The sequence below is a fragment of the Henckelia pumila genome, chromosome 1, assembly GCF_033568475.1.
Source record: "Henckelia pumila isolate YLH828 chromosome 1, ASM3356847v2, whole genome shotgun sequence".
NCBI lineage: Eukaryota > Viridiplantae > Streptophyta > Magnoliopsida > Lamiales > Gesneriaceae > Henckelia > Henckelia pumila.
In genome coordinates, this window is record NC_133120.1 from 69,808,667 (window position 1) to 69,823,762 (window position 15,096).

General features: G+C 31.2%; 1 protein-coding gene across 3 annotated transcripts; it reads left to right on the top strand.

The window, feature by feature from the left end:
- Nucleotides 1–10,824: 10,824 nt before the first annotated feature.
- LOC140893240 (protein trichome birefringence-like 10) lies at nt 10,825–14,004 on the top strand. 3 transcript variants are annotated; one of them, XM_073302324.1, is made up of 5 exons: nt 10,825–10,903; nt 11,255–11,698; nt 12,481–12,870; nt 12,987–13,145; nt 13,484–14,004. In XM_073302324.1, exons 2-5 carry the CDS (start codon nt 11,280–11,282, stop codon nt 13,854–13,856), a joined length of 1,341 nt encoding a protein of 446 aa, XP_073158425.1. In that variant the 5' UTR covers nt 10,825–10,903; nt 11,255–11,279; the 3' UTR covers nt 13,857–14,004. The 3 variants fall into 3 exon arrangements, with proteins under 3 accessions (XP_073158425.1, XP_073158420.1, XP_073158413.1); XM_073302319.1 differs by having other exon boundaries at nt 10,847–10,903; nt 11,042–11,698; XM_073302312.1 differs by having other exon boundaries at nt 10,884–10,903; nt 11,037–11,698.
- The last annotated feature ends 1,092 nt before the right edge of the window (nt 14,005–15,096 follow it).

Consider the following 15,096-nt stretch of genomic DNA (forward strand, 5'->3'; position numbering starts at 1 on the left):
TCGGAAGCTTCGATCACATGTTTGGAAGGTCCGAACCCACCCTTTGTTTCCGATCTCAACTGCTATGGTTCGGTGCTTCCGAACCCACTTCGGAAGGTCCGATCTCTTCGGTGGTTCTGAACTCCTGATTTCATATTTTTGATCCAATTAATCTCTTTGCTAATTTAGATTAGTATCCCTTAATCATGTTTAACCATTAAGCTAAAAAAATGGGGGTATGGGTTAGTACACAAAAACAATTACTTAGCCATTCATGTTTTGCAGATAGCATAGATGAACAGAACAAACTATGGGTGAGTTTGGATACAAAAGTTTTTAGATTAAAAAAAGAACTTAAATAAGAGGGTGTTTAGCTGAGTTTATAAGCTCTACAAAACAGCTTAAACAACTTATAAGCTATTTTGGAGCTTATAAGCTCTTATAATTTGTTTGGCAATTAGTTGGTCAAACAGCTTATAAGCAGTCAAAATAAGTTTTTAAAGAGCTTATAAGTTGTTTTAAAAAAAGTTAGAGTGACCCTACTTTTTTAAAAAATATCTTATTTTAAAATTTTACTTCTCCAACTTTTAGAAGCTTATTCAAACACTCTCTAAGTCCAATTTTTAGCCTAACCCCCTGCCACAATAGGCGGCTTTCATCAAAAAATATTTTTTTTAAAAAAAATCAAGTCCAGTTTTTTTTAAATGCTTTTATTAAAAAAATTAGAAGTGGTTTCAAATTTTGAATAAATGTTGAAAAATTATATAAATTTTTTCTAAATATAAGTAGAAGCCGAAGCCGAATCCGAATCCGAAGCCAAAAAACCAAAATTTTTGGCTTTTGTAAAAACACTTAAATAAATGTTTTTTTAAATAAAAAAAACTGTTGTTGTAACCAAATTCCAAAGTTTTTAAGAAATTCACTTTTTTAAAAAAAAAAATATTTTTTTTGGTTGGATTCCGTAACCAATCACACTCTATTTTGTATTTTCTTAGATCATTATCATTCTAAAATAATCTTTCTTTTTAAATCCTTCAATGATATTTTTATCCATATTTTTAAATTTTTAGATGATAATATCACTCATAATAAAAAAAATTAATATATATTAAAAATATTAATTTGAAAAGGATCCATCATGCACGACATTAGACATGTACTTAGGCTGCATTCACTTAGTGAGATGAGATTACATATGGATAAATCATACTAGGACTATTAAAATGATTTTAAAGGATGTAGAATAATAATGGATAAATAGTAACATGTTTACTTTGAGTTATTAATTTTTGGATTGAAATAATGATTTAGAGACGAATTACAGTTTTATCCTCCACCTATGATGAATAATCTGATGTTTACTTTTGTATTCATAAAATATGACACAATTAGTGATAATTTGTTGTAGTGTCATAAAAATCAAATATAACAACTCTTTGTCATCCATCTGTCAAAAAAATTCATGATGGAATAGTTAGTTTATAAAAATGTTGAATATGTGTACTAAAGTATTCAAACACTCCAAATGAAAATGAAATCCATAATAAATGGTATTATGCCACAAGAAGATCAATTCACAGGAACAATTTCTAATGTAATGTAGTGCTTCGAAAAAAAAAAGTTAAAGTGCAATACACACTACAAAAAGAAAATATGATCAACAAGAACAAATAAAATGTGCACTTCATAAAAAGTTCTAAAAGCACCAATATTCCAAATAATGTAAACAAATAAGCTTAGAGAGTGTTTGCACTCACTAAAAATAAGTGATTATTAGATTTTAGCTTAAAAATCATATTTGTGTGTTTTTTAAAGTCAGATTTTGTGTTAGCTTGTGCTCATATTAATTAAAATCTTGAAGCTGGTCATGAGGTGATTTTTATTGTCCAAAAGCGATTATACTATTTTAATAAATAAATAAAATTCTCTTTTGGACCATTTTGCCCCTGTCATTTTTCCGGAAACCCTTCTCGTTTCTCTCATTCCACATCCTCTCTTCCTTCATTTTTCTTCTTCGATTGTTCATATCTCATCGAGAGAAATCGATGTCGAGAACAAGGTATTTAATTCTCGAGATAATTTTCACTTAAAGGTAAAAATTTACTTGAATTCTTGGTTTTTTGTTGGAGTTTAGCAAAAATTTTACATTATTTTTAAAATTTTATTTTTCATTTACGTTGCAGAAATTCACACAAGCTCGAAGAGTTAATCAAGGAGATTCAATTAAGGAAACCGAGTTAAATCAAGGTAAACCAACATGGAATTCTATTCATGTTTATGTGATTACGATTATAGTAAAATATGCAGGTTATTAGATACACAGAAATGAGTGTGATTGGATGCGATTGTTATTATTGGAGGTTTTGGTTTGCATTGAGTTTTTATTCCTAAATCTTTTGGAGAATTAGGCGGTTTGGGATGTGAATTGATGGTTAGGCTGACTAAAGCTGGTGAAGAAAGAATCAAATCCTTCAAAGTTAACATTGTATTGTAGGTGATTTTATTGTAATTCGCCTGCTCCTGCTTCATTTACAAAGTCCAAAAACTCCTCGGCTTAAAAAATTTCGTCATTTTTAGCCCACAATCAGGATCTGCTTCTTTCTTGGCTGCTGATCTATTATTGCTACATGTCCTGCTCCCAAGACCGCAGAAACACAAACTCATTTGTTGCTTCTGTTTTTCCGACAAGGAATCTTAAAAACTTTAAATATTCAATCCCCTATGGTGGTATTCGATGAATATCATGTGGTTATAAATGCGATGTTTTTGGTTTGTGAGTGTTTAGATTCGCCATAGCAAAAAAAACAATCAAGAGAGATTCGATTAATTAGGTACAGTACAGTTTTCGAACTATAACCTTTCAATGTGAGTTTGGTATAATGATGTGTTATTAAACTATTTGAGTTGGCCAAGCTGCAAGCTCTATGGTCAGTTGCTTGTTATCATGTTGATGGATTTTTTGTGGTTTGTGTGAATACAGGTGGGAAGCTAGTGTACCAGACGACTAAGAAGAGGGCGAGTGGCCCTAAGTGTCCTGTTATTGGGAAAAGAATCCAAAAGGTATTCTCTTTTTTTTCCCACTAACCTATGTGTATCGATGTTTTTTAATAAATTGAATTGATTTTTTTGTTCCATCTGTTGCGAGCTTCATTTTTCTGGGATTTAGATTTCTTTAATGTTTCTTTGAGAAAGTGTTGTCCTTTCTGAGATTTTTATGAGTTCGTATGCAGTTTGTATCAGCTGGAAGATATGAATACCCTTTTGCGTTGGTTGTTTGATTGCTCCACAAGTCATTGTGTGGTGTTGTTGAAAGTATTGGTGGATTTAGGGAATGCACACATCTCATGGTGGACACTCTTATATGCTTATTTCTCAATTTGAGAGAAAGGAGCACTTAATGCTATTCAGGATAACTCTATTTATACTTGAATTTCAATGGCATTTGAGTACACCTAGACCATAGTTATTAGAAGTGGAATGCCCACTGATGTGCAAAGAACGGAGTCATGCATCCTTACTAGTAAACTAGTAATAATAATCATATAAATTTCTCAACTGAAAAAGAAAAAGAAAAATTAAAACATATTTATAGAACACAAAGTAGAAAGATCAAAACTGAGAAAATTCATCAAAATTTTTATATCATAAAGATCGGTTAATATGGAATCAGTGGGTAAGTTACTCCATGAAAAGACTCCTACTTTTATATGCCTCAAAAGAAAGATTTTGCTTTTGTGAATTACAGAAGGATCCTTAAGAATTTTTAAAGTTTCAATGTGCATACTAGTTTTGTTAGTGAACCATCTTAACCTTTTGATGCATGACTAGATTCTTGACTTTGGTTTAGACCGATCGGGTGCAGATCAATCACATGCATGTATATCTTTGCTTAGACTAATATAAAATTTATTAAGTTACTCTACTCATTATATTTTTTAAAAAATTTTATGCAGTATGTCAGATTCATCATCGAAAAGAAGGTTGGACAATCCAGTTGAATCATCGAGCATTGACATTTTAGATGACGGGATAAGCGAAGCAGAGAGCGAAGGTACCGGTCCAAACATATTTAGTACAAAGAAAAAAAGATATATGCATGCTATTATGGTTGGGGCAGCGATATATTATGAGAAATATTTACATAAAGTTCGTTGCTATGATAGAGATTATAGTTGATGGGCTTTTTTGATGTCTATTTTGAAAGGACATCCTCGTCGATGTCACAATAATTTTAGGATGCATAAGGAAGTATTTTTTGAGTTGTGTGCATTATTGGTCACCAATTATGGTCTTAAACCCATGAGATCTGTCATGGTTGAAGAGCAGTTGGCAACGTTTATGATGATAGTTGGTGTAAGAGAAGGTAATAGACAACTGCAAGAGACTTTTCAAAGGTGTGGTTTTACAATTAGCAAGTCATTCCATAATGTCTTACGAGCTTGCACAAAGATGTCTCTTGATTGGGTTAGACCATTCCAAAACTTCACAAGAACACCTTCTTATATCAAAGAAAATCCTAGATACTTTCCCCATTTCAAGGTAAAAAACAATATATTTTTTCCTTGTATGTTAAAATTATCACTGAGATGTAATACTAATTTCTATATGTTCTTTAAAAGGATTGTATCGGTGCAATTGATGGCACACATATCAAAGCCTCAATACCATGTCATTTGCAAGTACCATATATTGGTAGGAAAGGTTATCCAACTCAAAATATAATGGTCGCATGTGATTTTGATATGTGCTTCACATTTGTGTTACCTGGCTGAGAAGGAAGTGCTCATGATATTAGAATTTTCTACTCCGCAATAAGAGATGCATCCAAAAATTTTCCAATGCCTCCAAGAGGTGCATGTTTTATTATTTTCTTTCAAGTCTAATTATTTCAATCATTTTTATACTGATTATCACTATTTCAATGACTTCAGGAAAATATTATCTAGTCGATGCGGGTTATCCTACCACATCAGGTTTTCTTGCTCCATACAAAGGACAAAAATATCATATGCCCGACTTCCAACGTGCATCTGTATACAACAATCATTATGAAGCATTCAACCATTTGCATTCATCGTTGCGTTGCACCATTGAACGATCTTTTGGAGTATGGAAGAAAAAATTTTACATGCTAACTGATATGCCTGTCAATATTATATGGCCTGATCAAATTGCTCTTGTGTCAGCTACAATGGCGATTCACAATTTCATTCGTAAGAAAGACTTGGAAGATGATGATTTCATGGAGTATGAAAATAATGTAGACTATTATGAAGATGATATGAGTGGAGTTAGTAGCCATGGCATTGAAAGTTTATCTAAACAAAGTGATTCGACAATGAATAAAACAAGGGATGATATATGCTCATCTATCGCATTTCGAAGGCTTGGCGTCCCCTTGACTTGAACTTATCGATTTAGGACCTCAATTTAGTTTTATGGATGTTTACTTCCTAATATCACCGTTTGAAACTTTATTTCACAGTTGAAGGATTTATGTTTCTCATTTTTTTTATTGAAAAAGTATGCATATAATTCATATACTTGAACAAATAATATATACTAGCAACTTTGGCACGCGCGATGCGTGTACACAAAATATAAAAGATGAACGATTTTTTTAATAAACAAATATGATTATATAATTATTTATAATTGTGGCGGAACAAATTCAAACATTCTTTGACTAATGAAAAAAAAAATAAAGTTTAAATAAATAAATTAAAAAATTAAATCAAATTTGAATTAATAAAACAAAAGCCACAACAAATTAAAGGTATATTTGAAATATTAAAAAAAGGCATCATCAAAAATAGTTATTATTAGACTCTCTCCCCTTTATTAATAGTATATATATATATATATTTATATTTATATCTGATTGACCATATATGTAAAACATATATTTGGTAAACTTACTCTAATCAAAGTTAATTATTTAAACATAAGATTTAGGTCGCCAAATTCATAAAACAAATCAATATATATACATATAAATGTTCGGATACCAATTTTTTTTTTTTTGATAATAATAGATAATAATATAATTATGAGCCAAATAAAAAAATTTCATAAAATAAAATCCAATTTCATATATAGTTTTTTTAAAAAAGAAAATAAATAATCCTCAAAATGCTGGAAATAAAATAGAACAAACAAAACAATAAAAAAGAGCAAATACGTACAGTACACTATTTTCACACTTGCACAATTATTAAAAGTTGAAAAAAAAATAGATGTGTTCCTCAATAGGGTTATTTTTTTCATTTTATTAAAATGCTAATATGATAATCACTTGTTTACCAAACATATTACCATAAAAAAATTTCAGCTTTTGGCTTTTGATTTCAAACACCACCTAATTATGATTTTTTCTCGTTTTATCATAATTTATTAATTTAATCACTTATTCAAAAGCACAATCTATTGCAAACACTATCTTAGAATTTTAGAAACAATCTTCGATCCCCTCAGTGTGAATTTATTTTACACTGTTAACTCTGACAAAATTGAACAAATCAAAAAACCCCCAAAGAAGCCGTCAGCATTCTCCCAAATTACCAATTTGTTCTTACAATAGGCAACTAAAACCGTCAGAAAGTTACAAATTCAAACCAACAAACATTAAAGCCATAGAAAAAAATATGAACCCAGGAAAAATACCTAAATCCATGTAAAAATTACCGAAGAATAAAAATGTTAAACAATAGTAGAAATCAAAGCCAAATCAAACAAAATAAAATGAAAAGAACAAAGAGACCTTTCCTCGTCTATCTCACGACGCCAATAAACGAGAAAAGTGTACTTCAGTGGCGTAAATGGAGCCATAAAATAGGAGAAATTGGAAAGGGAAAATAAAGAATTTTGAGGGGAACGAAGGAACTGGGAGAGAAACGATGGAATCATAAGAGGGTAGATTAGGATTATTTTATTTTTTTTCAAGAAACATAGACGAGGATATGTTATACCTTGTAAAATGAAGGATGAGAAATCATGTGAAATCAAGATTGAATGACGGGCTTTTAAATTTGAGGAAAAATGATTTTTTATAAGTAAATAAGGGATGAAATTGGATTAATAAAGTCATCCTAGGTTTATCAAGCCAAGTAAAGGCAACCTTATGGTTTTGATTTTGAAAAGAAATGATTGTGTGTTAATTTGTTCTAGGAATATTAATAAAATTCTCGTCTCTTTTATTAATACTGTTGTAGACAATTTTGTTTTTCGGTTCAGTTTTATTTACACTCGATTTGGTCCATGACTTTGTTGTTCAAGTTTTGTGTTTATTCGCCATAGGGGCTAGGGCAACTTTGTAATCCATTGAGTTTCTTTTTTTTCCTCTTTTCTTATATTTTATTTTAAATATACGGTCGATACAAATCTCAAAAACAATTTTTCGTCTTAAAAAAATAAAAAATTATAAATGATAGTAATGTTACAATTCAAATATTTTAAATTGTATAATGTATAATAACTCATTTCATGTTTTGATTGTTTACGCTGTAAGGACAAAAATTACATCTCAACAATCCTTTTTAATAATTGTGTTTCTTGCAGTAAATAGGAATTGATCAACTGACATTGACTTTGGTATCAATTGTAAGACCAAGCGCTTACCGTTTTACTAAAAACTATAGCTTGTGACAACAGTGAAACTCACATATTTTTACCATACAACAGCTAAAGTATTACATGTAGTGACTCGAGTTCCGTTTTATGCAGTAAAATGTTAAAACATATGTTAGGGGTCATTAATTAAACAAAACAAAGTTATTAAACAGTTCAAAACCAATTAGAAAAGAAGTTCGGGTCCTCCGATGTGTTCAGAACCAATGAATTAAGGTAGTTCGGATCTTACATTCATCGTCTATAAATAGGCGTTGAGAGTTCATTTTTGAATGCAAAATTTGAGTGAATCCTCTCGATTCCAGTGCATATTTGAGTGTTTTTAGTCATATCGAGGGTCAAGCAATAGTTAAGCGCTTACGAGATCCAAGTGAAGTTGTGGTTGAGTTTGGGTATTTCGACACCAAATGGCTACGATAGACGCACGTGTAATCTTGAACTCCTAGTATTTATTGGAGAGTAGCTATTGACTTAGTTAAGCCTTTTAGACAAGCAATAGTGATATGATGCTCATTGATCTTTAGGCTTGGATTGTAGACCATATTTACTCGATATGTTTAATAGAGGTACGTAAGTACTGACTGAAATATCCTAGGAGTATGCATGTTTATACGTCGCATTTTATGTGCTATCCATGTTTTACTGCATTATTTATATGTTGCACGTGCATATATCACGTTGAGCTTGTATCTTCTTCGAGATAGTCATTCTAGTAGGGCCGCTCAATTATAAATTTTTGATATGCGATCAGACATAAGGAGTTACCGAGACGACATGGATACATGCTATGGTGAGTCGGTGACCAATATATTTGATATCCGATATTGACACGAGTGTGTGAGCTACCTAGTGGATTTAACCCCAGATCATACCACTTACTCATGGGTCTTAGTCTGAGCAGGATTTGATCTAGTCGACCCAGTAAATCGTCAAATCATTTGCATGTACATGTAGGTTTGTATACTCGTGCTTACATACTGGGCGTTAGTCTCTCATGTCCTTGGTATTATCTTGGACATCCCAGTCGACAGAATAGGTCTCGGGTTGGACAAGGCAAGAGGCTCGAGACAGGATTAGAGGCGGAGCCAGTAACCACAGCCTGAAGGTTTATTCGCTTATATTTCAGTTACGAGAGTTTTCAGATATCCTTCCGATTTGGTTGTATAAACTGATATTTGATTTCAGTTGGTGCTGATTGTATATTGCTGGTTTGGTGTTTGTTTTATTATTTTGTTAAGTTTTCGCAGTTATTCCCTGATTAAGTTTATACATTTATGTTAATTACATACTAATCTAATAGTTCGTAAGTGATCTGTGTTGGGTCGCTACATTACATTTCAATTGTCATTGCGATGTTTGCATTGAATCCCAACAAAAAGTTTGATGAATGTTTTTGTAACTATTGCAAATCATAGGAGAGATAGATTTACATTTCTAGCATTTAATTTAAACTTAATTTCCTTCTATCTCCTTACATATTAATTTGCGTTTTGAGTAGCAAGAACTTCGTAAATTAAAATGATTATCAAATATTATAAACTCTAAATTTAGATTTGTAGGTTGTTACTTTTGGGAGAAATAAAAACCAAGTGATCATTTCTTTAGTGCTTCCATAAACAACCACAAAGATGAGTTAAATTTCAATATTATTTTTAAAGAAATTATATATATATACACGTGTGTGTATGTGAATTTAGAGATAATAAATTAATTAACTAAAATGCAAATAAATGTCAAAGAGCATATTAGTTAGTGCGTAGTTATGAAAAGAATGATATCATAAAACACATTCAATTTGACTAAATCATAATCATAATGAATTAAAATAATTGAGTTTATACTCGTTCATTCTAACTTAAAAATAAAATAATAAGATATTAAAAAACGGTTGATTTGATGTATTAATTACGCCATTCAAAAACAATTTGAGCCAATAAACAGTTGGGAAAAATTCGTTTCCATCCTCGATGTTTGAAGTGTCAATTCCATCCTTCACTTTTGAATTAATTTCAATATGTCATCCTTTTATCTCCCTTCTTTGTTAAAAATCTGGTCAATTAACTCCATTTTTTAGTTTTTACTTAAAAACTCTTTTTTAATTCATTGAAAATTAATCCAATTGATTATAAAATTTTGAATACTATTACAAATTCAAATATTTGTTTTGTCAATTTTATACACATACAAATTATATGATTAATTAAATTGTATAGACTATTACTTTTTTCGAAAAAATTAAATGAAGAATTTTTTTGAAAATTAAGAAAATTATATTATAAATGGCACAAAATTTATTTGTTAATTATGTTCTTAAATAATAAGATTCAAACTATAGAGTAATATATCCAAAATTATGTGAGTGAAAAAGAAGTTGAACAAAAATAAAATTATACATGTATAAGTGGAAAAATAATTAAAAATCAATTAGCCTACTACATAAACTAGTTATATATAAATTGACAACATAATTACATAATGAATAATAAAATAAGCTGCATTGTAATCATATAATTGATGAAATATTTTATAAACACAAAAAATTCCACTAGTTAATTTTATAAAAATAAAATAAGCCACTAGTTAATATTAAAAAAACCAAAATGACCTATCAACTATATGAAAAGTGGACAGTTTAATTTATTTTTTCATAAAAATGAGAATTTTAATCTAATTAGCTTGTTTTAATCATTTATCAGAAAAAATTACTAATATAACCTTGTATTGGTAGGTATTCCAATCCGAATGTGTTGAAAAGTGGAGTCAGGAATGAAATTAAATTAGTATGAAATGTGAGGGATGAATTTAAAATTGAAATGAGATTTGAGGGATGAATTAAATTTTTTCCCATAAACTACTCATTATCATCACGTAATATCTCTACATATCAATTTATTTTTCAAAAAAAAAAATACAATGTTTTATAAAATTATACATAAATTTATATATTATTAATATATATTATCTCGGTCCCAAACATGTACGAATGTTTATTTTTCACGCTGATTAAAATAGTTAGAAACATAACTATATTTTTCAAATAATAGAAAAGAAAAGAAAGAAAATTTATAATTTACGGCGAGGGAGTATTAATCATTTTCCCATTTTCACATCATAATTTTTTAAATTAAAGGATTCCCAAATAAATATATATTGATGGTTAATTATTACAAAATGATATTAATAAGGATTCTTTTAGATTTGAATTTAATATTTGTTCTAACACCCCTCATCCCATGATCCCATTTCCCATCATTACATATACCCACTCACACGCCTCAATCTGGTTCATCCATTAACGGTACCTTGCTTTTCCCACACATTTCTCTTCCCTTTTCTAATTAATGATTCTTGCACAAGAAATGAAAAGTTTCACAATTTTATTTATTTATTTATTTTTGTAATTAATGGCCGGCCATTGCTCGTTCAACAAGTAAAGAAGCCAAGCAAGAACAGCCAAAAAATAACCACGTACACGCACTTCACTCTCAACTATCGAACCGAACTTGTTATGATGATTTCAGAGGTTGTTTTGCTTGCACCCTAGAGTTCTTGAGTTTTTCCTGTCTTTATTTGTGGATGTATGTGTGGATGAGATGAAAAAGGTTGAATCTTGGTTTATTTTTTATCTTCTCTTTTAAATGTGGAGTAGCCCATCTGGAGAACGCTCTGGAACAATGAATTTTGTGGATGTTTTCAATAAAGTGAAGCGTTTCAGGCTGTTTGAGCCGTCTGTTGGGATTCTCGGGTTCTTTCTTGTAACGGTTCTTGTGATCTTTTGCTTCTTTTGGTTGGATTATGGGAGTTTGGGAGATGGGCTGGGGTTCCCTTCAAAGAACGAGAGGTTTTTGTGGTTGAGAATGGATGGTGAAAGTGGTGAGAGTAAAAACATGGGGAAAAGGGTGGATTTTCTGAGTGAAAATAATGGTGGGTGTGATGTGTTTGAAGGTGATTGGGTTTGGGATGAGAATTATCCCTTGTATCAATCCAGGGATTGCAGGTTCTTGGATGAAGGATTCAGGTGTTCTGAAAATGGCAGGCCTGATTTTTTCTACACAAAATGGAGGTGGCAGCCTAAAAAATGCGACTTGCCCAGGTCAAATTCTTCTTTCTTTTTTCTTTTTCTTTTCCCTCGTTTTCTTCTTCATTTTCATTGTTCACGTTCAGAAAAAATTGTTCTTCTGTAGTTGCTTAAATTTTTTAGGAAAGACGTTAGATTGATATCTATGAGGTTAAAATTTGAAAATAAATGAGAAACTGTGAGATTGGTCTATTCTTTTTTGATTGGCTTTGGCTTCTTCTTCTGTTCAATCCTTTTGTTTGCCGTGCTATTTTGTTGGACAGATTTGAATACTTGGCATATTCTATCCTCTCTCTTACTTTTGAGGCGTTAGTTTTTGTAGTTTATGAGTATATCACAATCACGCTAGTTGTAATCAATAAGTTATTGTCATTTTCTTGATTGCTTTCCATTGGACTTTGGATTGACAATCTCGATTGCGGTTTTTGTTATTAAGTATTTGTTTGTGCTGAAACATATTCTTTCATAGTGTTTCCATGACATGTTAAATTCATGGATATCTGTTGTAATTTGAGTTGAGATGAATCGGGATTCTGATTTATGGGGAAGGGACTTATTCTAGAGTAAAAATCATCCGTTTGTTTTAATAAGTGACACGAAATGTCAGTTTTGAGTAGTTATGTAATGTGTGCGATTTTGTATGTCATTATTGAGTAGAATGAGAGGGATCTTCACTAGACCTGATACAGTACAGATCACATGCCAATATCTCTTTGGGAGTTATTCAAATGTACTGATTGATTGTATTTCAAGGAGCGCTTGTGTTGTTTATATAATGCTTTATCAATTAAAAACAGATTTGATGGTAGAATAATGCTAGAGAAACTGCGAAACAAACGTGTGGTGTTTGCTGGAGACTCAATTGGGAGAAACCAATGGGAATCTCTTCTTTGCATGCTATCTTCTGTGATTTCTGAGAAGGATTCAATATATGAAGTAAATGGGAATCCCATTACAAAGCACAAAGGATTCTTAGTCTTCAAGTTTAAAGATTATAACTGCTCAGTCGAGTACTACAGAGCGCCATTTCTTGTCCTGCAAAGTCGCCCCCCTGCAAACGTTTCGTCAAATGTTAAAATGACATTGAAGTTGGATCAAATGGATTGGACATCTCCCAGATGGAAAGATTCTGATTTGCTCGTTTTGAACACTGGACATTGGTGGAATTATGAGAAGACAGAAAGAGGGTAATCTCGTATAGACCAATAGCCTCTTGAATGCTTAAGTTGGCCTAATTTAAGTCGGATACTATTCATGCTTGGTTACCTTTTCGAAGTTCCTAATCAAATTACATGGATTTCAGAGGTTGTTACTTTCAAGAAGGTTCAGAGGTCAAGATGGATATGACAGTCGAGAGTGCGTTCCAGAGGTCCTTAGAAACAGTCATGGAATGGATACACCACGAAGTGGATGCTGCAAAAACACAAGTCTTTTTTCGGACATATGCTCCCGTTCACTTCAGGTTTCACTATAGCCCTTTTCCCCCATTTTCCATCTCTTCGTCTTTATATAGTCACATTTGCATCAAGTATTCAAGTTATTCTTGTTCAACTTGTAGTTAAGTTCTCTTTGGAATGTCTGATGTCGAATTTTTCATGCGATTCCACGATGTTTGCACTCAAATGCACGTTTGCAGTTCAATAAGAGGCTTGTAGATGCCTATGTCGAGGGTGCGGCTTGGGTTGTTATTACTTTTGCATGCCCTCATCATACTCCACCACTGTTACTGCCCTCAAGTTTCAACCACATTTCCATGCATTTTTGACATCCCTTCATTTAAAACCATGTTTCAAACATCAGGGGCGGAGACTGGAGAAGCGGAGGATCATGTCACATGGAAACGCTCCCTGAGCTCGGTTCTTCACTAGTGCCCTCGCACATCTGGACAAAGTACAACATTTTCTCCCGATTAGCATCTAGCCAGGCGCCGAACCTATCAGCATTAACCATACTCAACATAACTCATCTGTCTTCGAGACGGAAAGATGGGCACTCGTCTCTGTATTACTTGGGTTCAACTTTAGGTCCTGCGCCTTTACATAAGCAAGATTGTAGCCATTGGTGTCTGCCTGGAGTGCCGGATACCTGGAACGAATTGCTCTACGCTATCTTCTTGAAGCACGAAGCCGTTAAAACGTCATCAACGCCAATAGCTTCTCATTCAGTGGTATGATCCAGTTTCGTGCTCGTGTATATAATTTATATGGGGAGTTGGTTAAAATAATTCAGTTTTGACCGGAGTACATAGTTTCTTTGTAAAAGGAAACGCTGAGTTAAATTGAAACTGGGCAGTATATATATACATGCAAGAAACAATCTAGGCATGCACACAAGAAGAAATTATTTTTACTTCTACTATATCTTTCTTTCTTTATTCTTTTTTATTAGATTAATACGACAAGTTTCATAATAAATAATTACTGATAAAAAAAAAAAAGAATAAGCTAAAATTTCTGTCTTTGGGCAAAACGGGGTTAATTGCACCAGACGTTTTGTTGTTGTGTACAAAAAGTCTGAAAGAAATAAAATTCGTTACGTATAATTTATCATATTCAATTTCGCGTTCTTCTCGTTATACTATTTATTAATTATTTAATATTTAATTTACATCAATCAAATCATTAATCATTTATCTTACATCAATTAAATAATTGAATTTAAATTACTATATTATCTTTATAAATAATATTATTCATATTTTATTTATTCTTAAAAGAACAAAATGATAATTTATCATTTTTATATAAAATTTAATCAATCAAATCAAATAAACTATAATCTATCAATCAAATCAAATACTATATTAACTATCATTTTTTATTTATTTTATATTACATTATATTACTTATCAATATATTATTTATCTCATCCTCGAACCAAACGGCATTAAATATTAATAGGTTAGTATATCTTTAATTTTAAAAAATAAAACACATTTCACCACTACGTTATAAAAACTCGAGCACATTTATCCTTTTTGGTAAAAAGTTTTTGTTTTAAAAATACGGGAACTAAATGCTAATACATAAGATGTTTTTTTTCCAAGAGATGTTGATGCAATCAGCTCAACAAAATGACCTAGTATTATTTTCAAGATAATCACATTATTAACGGAAATAAATATGTTCTAAAACCAACATATAAATACTTTCTTTAACTTATGTTCTACAAAAAATTAAAGTTATAAATCATGAATATATACATATATATATATATAAATTTATCATCTATATATTATACATCTTTCAACATCTCATTCTTTTAACTAAACAACATTCGAAAAATGCATTTAATGATCGATACTCCATTTCTTCCTTTTAAATTTTGAGATAAAAAAAACACCAAATTGAAACATCGTGTAAGAGAGCTATTTGTAGACCTGGCCAAGGGCCGGTTTTGACCCGGAACCGGCC

Excerpts from the sequence above, each read along its gene's own strand:
- LOC140893240 (XM_073302319.1), top strand. The coding sequence starts at position 11,244 with ATGTGGAGTAGCCCATCTGGAGAACGCTCTGGAACAATGAATTTTGTG. Across the intron at positions 11,699-12,480 it reads AAAAAATGCGACTTGCCCAG|ATTTGATGGTAGAATAATGC; the intron begins GTCAAATTCTTC and ends AATTAAAAACAG. Across the intron at positions 12,871-12,986 it reads TATGAGAAGACAGAAAGAGG|AGGTTGTTACTTTCAAGAAG; the intron begins GTAATCTCGTAT and ends CATGGATTTCAG.